An 8,542-nucleotide genomic window follows, 5' to 3' on the forward strand; every position below is an offset into this window, starting at 1 on the left:
GTTGCTTGGCCATTGCGATGACCGTTACCTGCTGCGCTAGTGCTGCTATGCAGCTTCTGGCATCAATCAAACAGGCGCATCACGGCGCTCTGGCGCCCTCTAGGGCACTCGCATAGCATAGCGTCAGTGACTTGGTAAAAATGTCATTGCATGTGTGCGTGCTCCCTCGCCCACAGTATTTTACTCAATATGCGCAAAATTAATGTTGAAATAGCAGTAATACCAGTGCCACGTTCATTGATAAAATGACATAAGGGGATGGAAAGGGGGGATGGCAGTTTTAGAAGGGGGATGATTTTGACCGTTTTTATTTCAGGGGGGATGCCATCCCCCCCATCCCCCCTCAACTTGAGTACTCTGCCGCTCAGCGCTGCTGCTTGCTTCAGTCTGTGACTCTCTGCCTTCTTTCGCACCTGCCTGTAATCTGAGAAGGTCCCGCCTCTCTGGCTGGCTCCCGCCCGGAAAATCTTCAGTGTTGATTGACACTTCAGTAATAGCCTATCAGATAGTGCTGTGGGCGGGACATTGCTCGTGTACAGAGAGTGGTGACTGCAGCCAGAGAAATGGCCGCATCAGAGCCAAAGTTTTATCGACAATTTGATTTAAAAAATGGCTGATACTGATAATCGGTCAGATGCGGAATATTGGCCTCGATAATCGGCCAGGTCGACCCCTAATACATTCAAACACTTTTTCTTTTACAAGCTCTATAAACCTTACAGGTGCAACTATGTGGCTTTTATCCTGGTTAAAGTGTTTAAGTCATGGATGTTTAAAGTTTAACTTCTTCATATGTCTAATATTATACTATATTATTTTCATTCAGGAAGTATGACGCGCTGTGCTGTCAGTATGCTTCTCCATTTTTGTGATTGGTTGAATGATCCAAATGCCACCCCGTTCATGTGAACGTGCACCTAAACAAAAACTGAACACTGTTTGAACATGTTTGGGATGCTCTGGATCGACGTATACGACAGTGTGTTCCAGTTCTTGCCAATATCCAGCAACTACGCACAGCCATTGAAGAGGAGTGGACCAACATTCCACAGGCCACAATCAACAACCTGATCAACTCTATGCGATGGAGATGTGTTGCGTGAGGTAAATGGTGGTCACACCAGATACTGACTGGTTTTCGGACCCCCCCAAACCCTGAGGCTGTGCGAAGTTGCTGGATATTGGCAGGAACTGGAACACGCTGTCGTATATGCCGATCCAGAGCATCCCAAACATGCTCAATGGGTGACATGTTAGGGTTAGGGTTAGGGTTTAACCCTAGGGTTTTCGGACCCCCCCAGACCCCCCAAATAAAGCAAAACTGCACATTTCAGAGTGGCCTTTTATTGTGGCCAGCCTAAGGCACAACTGTGCAATAATCATGCTGTCTAATCAGCATCTTGATATGCCACACCTGTGAGGTGGGATGGATTATCTCGGCAAAGGAGAAGTGCTCACTATCACAGATTTTTTCAGATTTGTGAACAATATGAGAGAAATGGTTATTTTGTGTATATAGAAAATGTTTTAGATCTTTGAGTTCATCTCATGAAAAAAGGGAGCAAAAACAAAAGTGTTGCATTTATATTTTTGTTCAGTGTATGATATCTATCATCCATCATCTATCCATCCGTCCATCCATCCGTTTATGTGTGTTTCTGGCTTTGTGTATCCTTGCAATATGACTGTTATGCTCATACAATTTGAGGTACTTTGCTTTAGTATTTCAGTTTCCTGCTACTTTATACTAAGGTAGGAGGTAATAAGTCCACCACTGGTCATACATGAACTGAAAGGGCTCCTAGCAGTGTTAACAACCACATCTGTTTCTTCCATAACTGTCCATGACTGATGGGACTTTCACACCAACGCGGTTCCAGGGTCGGTTCGGAGCTAGAGACTGAAAAGCACAGTTTTTTCCTGTTCACACCGCAGCGGAAAGCATAAAATTCCCTTTCAGATCACAATTGTCGGAACAGCAAGGGGCTGAAGAGGAGTGAATTAATAAGTTGAATGAAATTGGATTGGATGATAATGAAATAGGTGGAATAAATTGCCTCTGAAATGGACCGCAGCTAACTTAAAAACCTTTCCCCTCTCTCCCTTTTTTTGTCTTTACATGCCTTTTGTCTTGCAGAAGTAGCGGTAGCAAAGCTGAATCATCTCACGCAGCCGGCCACCTTTGACAAAGGATGGACCTGACTCCTTGATCTTTGACTCAGCCATGCAGTGTTCCTTCCATTTGGGCCAGTGGATGTTATGTCCCCTTCTCCTCTTCTCGTTTGTTTGCAGGCCTCGGCTACTGCTTCACCTTCCTCCCAACCGTCACCATCCTCGCCCAGTACTTCTCCACACGGCGAGCCCTCGTCACCTCTGTCGCTTCCTCCGGAGAACCTTTCGCTATATTCGCCTTTGCTCCAGGTGGGTGTTCGGTTTTAGGGGGAGAAAATAAGACATTCGTCATTCATTCATTCCTTATTGCTGCCCATTATGAAGTGGAACTACCTTTCAGAATAATAAGAATACAGAGTTTAAAAGCTGGAATGGTTGATTGACATGAAAACAATTTCATCAGAAGTCTTACATTTTGATGCCAGGAGTGCTTTCATAAGAGTGAGAAATGTTAGTCACACTAACTTGCCTGCTAAAAAAAGATTACACCACGGGATCAGAATAGGTTTATTAGCAAGTAGGTTTACACATACCAGGAATTTGTTTTGGTATATGTGTATTGTCTATTTGGAGAAGGTTGATGACCGGGATCCCAGGGAGATACTGTGGTGTGGGAGAGTATAGGGTGAGGGGGTCTCTACTCAGGGCCACCGAATCTTTGTTCTCCCAAAGCGAGAGCTGTGTCCGGGCCTGGCAGTTAGTCGGACTCGTTTCCGGTGAGGGTTGGCCTCCGCCAGTCACCAATCCTGTTTGTGATATTCATGGGCAGGATTTCAAGACGTGGTCGTGGGGGATGGGGATGCAGTTCGGTGGGCTAAGGATTGCATGGATTTTTCAGGGCCGATACGGATACCAACTTTTAAGTAATCAAGGAGACCGATATATATATATGTGCAGTAATAATGAAAACCGTGGTGTCTAAATAAAAAAAAACACAAACTCCAACACAAAACTTTGTTTAAATGCCTTTATTATGTTTAATTATTAAAAGAGGACTTTTAAAAATGATTTATTAGATTAAATGAATCTTTTCAAATACAAATGCAGTGAGCTCCCAGCAGCATTAATACATAAACAAAATAGCTCCCTGAAGTTTTATCGATATGTGTGTGGCGTGTGCATGTGTAGAGCGAGAGAGAGAGAGAGAGCGAGCGTAGTTTCTGGAAGTAAACGGGAGCAGCAGCAGTTATAAGTCTGTCCACGAAGTTAGCTGTACAAAGTCCCAGATAAACACACCGGTAAACACACCGGCCTCCCAAGAGAACGCTTGCCTGTCCGCCTCATTAAAGAGTGTGTTAGTGTGAGTCTCTTCTCTACCTCTCATACTGCCTGTCACTTCTTTGAACTCTTCTGTTGACTTTCTCTTATTTGAAACTCCTATTTTACTGGCGTTTGGCCTGTTACCGGCAGTAGTAAAAACTTTGTATCAAAAGTTGCAGCGAAAGTCTATAGATATGAATAATATATGAATCTGCGCGGGAGCCGTCTGCATTTCATCCAACTATCACGAAACAACGCTTTGTTTGAGCGGTAATTAACGAAACAATTTCATAAAACTCCTTGACAAAATTTCCATCCGATAGCTGCAATAATACAAAAAAACAGGAAAACGTCTGCCTCTTTTAAAATGGTCAATAACAGTGAACGGACGCATTAAAGTAAGGTAAAATAAACAGAATCACATTAAGCCTGGTTAGTGTTGCCTGATTTTATACAAGTGTGTAGTTGCATTCTAGTCACTTTGCTCAGCGCTACTGCTTGTCGCCATGAACTGTTATTGCGCCGATTAATCTCGACCCCCCTCCAATGTAAGCATGAGGTATTTGGTTCTTAGATCTTGCCGGGTTGCCGAGTGGGGCCAGCTAAGAGAGAATAGACCAGAATCCAGCAAAGGTAAATTGTGTCTAGAGTGCGCCATCTAGTGGGATCAACTGAAATGCCGGGGATTGCAGGAAAAAGGCAAAATGAATGCGGTCTTTACTATAATTTGGACAATTTTTTACCAATATTCGGCGGGCCGGATTAAAAACCCCACGGGCCGTATATGCCCGCGGGCCTTAGTTTGCCTGTTCTAGAGTGAGGGGACAATGGAGCGTGAGATGGGCCAGAGAATCGGAGCAGCAGGAGCGGTACTGCAGTCGCTTTACCGCACCGCTGTAACGAAGAGAGCTGAGCCAGAAGGCAAAGCTCTCTGTCTACCGAACAAGATCGTGGATACAAGCGGCCAAGATGGGTTTTCTCCGCAGGGTGGCTGGCATCTCCCTTAGGGATAAGGTGAGAAGTTCAGTCATCCGGGAGGGACTTGGAGAAATACTGAAAACTTAGCTAAATGTTTTCCATATTCTTGTAGATAGTAGCAGGAAGTGAGTGGATAGTGGCCAAATGGCGGTACTACAACTTACATGTAAGTCCGTGACGTCATGGGCCCAAAAAGACTTATTTCTATTGATTTACATTTGGACAGGGTAGTCTCTATAAATCAGCACATCATTTATTTTGAGCCAAATAAACTTCCCAGTACAAACACTTTTATGGTCATTATTTAGATCATGTTATACAATGAGTTTAAAGCCTCTCCATTCATCTGACTGAGCTGAGACCTGAGGTGATGAATAGATTCTATGGGTTCAGATCCCCAGATTACTGAGGTACTTTTGTGTCTACAGTCAGGCCATTTTGGCTTCATGCGCAACTGAGCATTTTCATAGAAATGAACGGGGCCCTGCTGCCAATACAGTATCCAGTTCTCTTTGTTCCTATGTACAGCTATATTTGGAAATCCAGTGGAGGACAACTTGCCACAGCAATGCAGAGGTTATTTACTTCAGTACACTGTTAGCAAGAGGCCCTATTCACCTCAAAGGGAAACGTGTCTACACTCCTTTTTTTGTTGTTATAAATAACCTTTGTGAGACTCGTTGAGTGCTTCACAAAGCCACACCGTGTTTCGCAAGTCATTTTTGTGAAGCAGCAGCAGTAGGAGATGGGTTAGTATCAGCAGTAAATGAATCCAGCTCTGAGGAGTGTATGAGTGAACAGTCAGACTGATATCAATGGGATCCAATTACTAACTGTAACATTGGATGGCGGTTCAGGTGCTCTGCATGCCCTGAATACAAGCCGCCAAGACGGTACCTAGAAAGAGGCAAAAAATATGCGACAGGTTAAATAGAAAGAGATAGTGGAGACAGGAAAGGAGGAGGGAAAAGGGATGTAGGGGTGTGGGTAAAGATGGTGTAGGAAGGGGAACGGATGAATGGAAGGGAAAGAGAGGGTGGCTTGTGAGACAGAAACGGCCGGAAGTGTTGGGTGTGAGCAGCTCAGCAGTTTGGGGGACTTCATTTAGTGAGGAAACACAGAGAGGAGATGATCTGGTAACAATAAAGCCTCCCTCTGTCCACAGCTCTGACCACACTGAAGGAACACATTGGCTGGCGCTACTGTCTGGTTGTCCTGGGAACCTTTCAGGCTTGTGTGATTGGCTGTGGGCTTCTCCTTCGTCCAATCATTATTGACCCGGAGCCTGTAGAGGAGCACCATGAGTCAGACAAAGAGCAGCAGACTGTTTATACGCTGGAGAATGAGCAGACCAGGACCTCCATCAGTTCAGGGGGGTCCCAGGGTTCAGAGGACTCCGGGGTCAACTCCCTCTTCACCTCCAGCTCAGACCTGAGGACTGCAGGAGCTGAGAGGCAGGCTCTGGTGGAGTGGGAGGTGAAGGACAATGAGGACAAAGAGTCTTCAATGTCCACACCAACCATCCAAGTGAAGGAGAAGGATGAGGGGGTGCTGGCAAAGCTGGAGGCGGGTCCTCTACAGCGTCCCAGCCCCAGCCCTAGACTCCTGGACTTCTCTGTGCTCAGAGACACGACCTTCATCTGGTACTCCCTCTTTGGGATGTTCGCCACGCTGGGCTTCTTCGCCCCGCAGCTCTACGTCATCGAGCTGAGCAAGAGCCGGGGGGTGGAGCCCGGCCTGGCGTCCTACATGCTCTCTGTGATGGCTGTGGCTGAGATCCTGGGCCGGCTGTCCATTGGGGTGCTGCTGAGCAGGGTGCGCTGCAGGAAGACGCTGCTGCTGCTGGGCTGCGTGCTGCTGCTGAGCCTGGTGCTGCTGGCCTTCGCTGTGGTCTGGGAGTTCTGGGGTCTGGTGGTGTGCTGCGCCCTCTACGGCTACTTCGTGGGCACCGTCGGCTCCATTCACATCCCCATGCTGGCTGAGGAGGAAGTTGTTGGTATCGAGAAGATGGCGTCCTCTGTGGGGGTGTACCTCTTCATCCAAAGCTTTGCTGGGCTGGCAGGGCCGCCACTAGGAGGTAAAGATCCTCTACTCCTCTTCTTCTCTCTTACCCTGTCCACCTTCATTATCATCACACACATGGAGGCGTTCGTAGCACAGGGAAACCCCCTCACGGCCTTACGCATCCAGGGCAATTTTGGAGCAGTCCATTTTCACGTCAATATAAACCTCAAAGTGATTTTATCCTCATGATTACTTTTACACAGAGCATTAATATTAGGCAGCTGAAAAGCGAGTTTTTTTAAAAAAGGAAATAATTAGTTATCTTAACAATCGCAAATAAAGGCTTTAACACAAAACGTTGTTGGTACAGGTGAGTTGCATCTATATTTATATTATATATTAATTTTCAAAAATAACAACAGCAAGGCTCTGCAGTCTTAATGAAGACGGCGCACTGTGCAACTGTACCAGCAGCGTATACCAGGTCCACTCCTTTCTTCCACATATTATAAAAAAGCCACAGACATATCGCATTAGCAGGTAAGTATTTCACATGTCATTTATCCGTCACACTGTGTGTAAAGGCCTTCAAACAAGCGATAGATCCTTTCCTATGCCAGTAGACAAGAATGCCTTCATCTGTTGTCCAGCAGCTCCACCTAACCCTCTCTGGTCCTGCAGGAGTGCTGGTGGACGTCACTCAGAACTACGGGGCTGCCTTCCTCTCCTCTGCGGTGGGCATGGCTCTCAGCGGCGTCTGCCTGGCCATGGTCGGCCCCGCCAAGGCCGGCATGTGCCAGAGACAGAGGCCGAACAGAGAGGAAGATAAGTGCACGCAGGAAGAGGACAAAATGTCGCAGGACAGTGGACAGCCAGACTTTTTGGACGTGGACCCTGAGGACAGTTCACTCAGACAGACTGTGGATCAGAACAACAAGTCTGTAATGTGAAAAGCACGACATCAGAGACGCTCACATTCTGAAAAGCTTGAAGTCCCCTCTTTAGGAGAAGTTCCTCCTCTGAGACCAAAAGCATTTCCCCCTAAAACTGTAGAACCACGACGAACACTGGCAGCCACCAAGGATGGTTTAAGGAATGCAGAAATTCACAATCACAATTATTTCTAGTGTCTCCATACCAAGCCCACTCACGTCCTGCCTGTGTGAGCAGTCTGCGCAGAGGACCTTTTCTTAATGCGTTTTACTTTGATTCAAACAGTTTATAATGATATTATGATCTTTTTTTTTTATTGAATTGAAGGCCACCCCTGCCTGTTAAGTGCTGTGCTGCTTTCATTATGTATTTTAAATAAAATATGGCTTTAGTGGGGGATTTTTCCAACTGTGTGATTGTTCAAACATTTCTTTAAATTCAGGTGAGGTATGGATTTGGATAAAGGTATTTGAAATATAAATAATCCGAGACTCATACATACATTTAGTTGCACATGTGTGTAGTTGCCACATTTGATACATTATATGGGATACTTACAGTCTATTATGCGCCCATCAGGCTCCGTCTGATGCTGAAGGTTAGGAGCTCTGGCTGTAGTGGACCACCATGTCAGCACGAACCTCATCATGTTCTCCTTGATAAATAACTAAATCATTCAAACTGGTTCGAGGGGTTTCAAATGGATTTTTTATTGAAGCAAAAAATATTTAATCTAGTTCTTTAAAGTGAGACTCAATTTGAGTGTATACCCTCAGCCTGACACACACACAAGTTAAAATTGTATGATTTGTCATTGTCTTCGCCTTGCTCTGAAGAAAATGTCTTAGGCTCTCAGCATGTCAGTCCAGAGACTGGATATAAAGGTGAATCATATTTATGCAGCTGTAAAACTTATTAGCATATTTTGGAAAAACATGATAGTATGAAATATAAAGGTCTTGTCCAATCAGGCAGCACAGACATGATTTAAAAAAAAAGAAAATAGTTTATTTATGTTTGATTGTTTTAGGAGTAGAAGGGAAAGACAGCATAAGTTAGACTGTACATGGGAAGCTTTTCTATCTTAAAATATCAAAACTGGGAGAAACGCTTTATCTGCCTGTGTGGCATCATTTAAAAAAACCTAAAACATTACAGGAAGTATAAAACCTTGGTTAAAAGGATTGTTACGGCA

The 8,542-nt window shown here is 45.2% G+C and overlaps 1 protein-coding gene across 1 annotated transcript in view; it reads left to right on the forward strand.

The window, feature by feature from the left end:
- The window catches only part of LOC104955896 (monocarboxylate transporter 7-like), a 10,714-nt gene extending 2,963 nt beyond the window's left edge, over window positions 1-7,751 (forward strand). Inside the window, exons 3-5 of the mRNA XM_010783293.1 lie at window positions 2,217-2,421; window positions 5,576-6,487; window positions 7,096-7,751. Of these exons, the coding sequence (XP_010781595.1) occupies window positions 2,217-2,421; window positions 5,576-6,487; window positions 7,096-7,364 (1,386 nt within the window). The 3' untranslated portion in view covers window positions 7,365-7,751. The remainder of the gene's footprint in view (window positions 1-2,216; window positions 2,422-5,575; window positions 6,488-7,095) is intronic.
- The last annotated feature ends 791 nt before the right edge of the window (window positions 7,752-8,542 follow it).

Source organism: Notothenia coriiceps, unplaced genomic scaffold (assembly GCF_000735185.1).
Source record: "Notothenia coriiceps isolate Sejong01 unplaced genomic scaffold, NC01 NC01_scaffold00024983, whole genome shotgun sequence".
Lineage (NCBI taxonomy): Eukaryota > Metazoa > Chordata > Actinopteri > Perciformes > Nototheniidae > Notothenia > Notothenia coriiceps.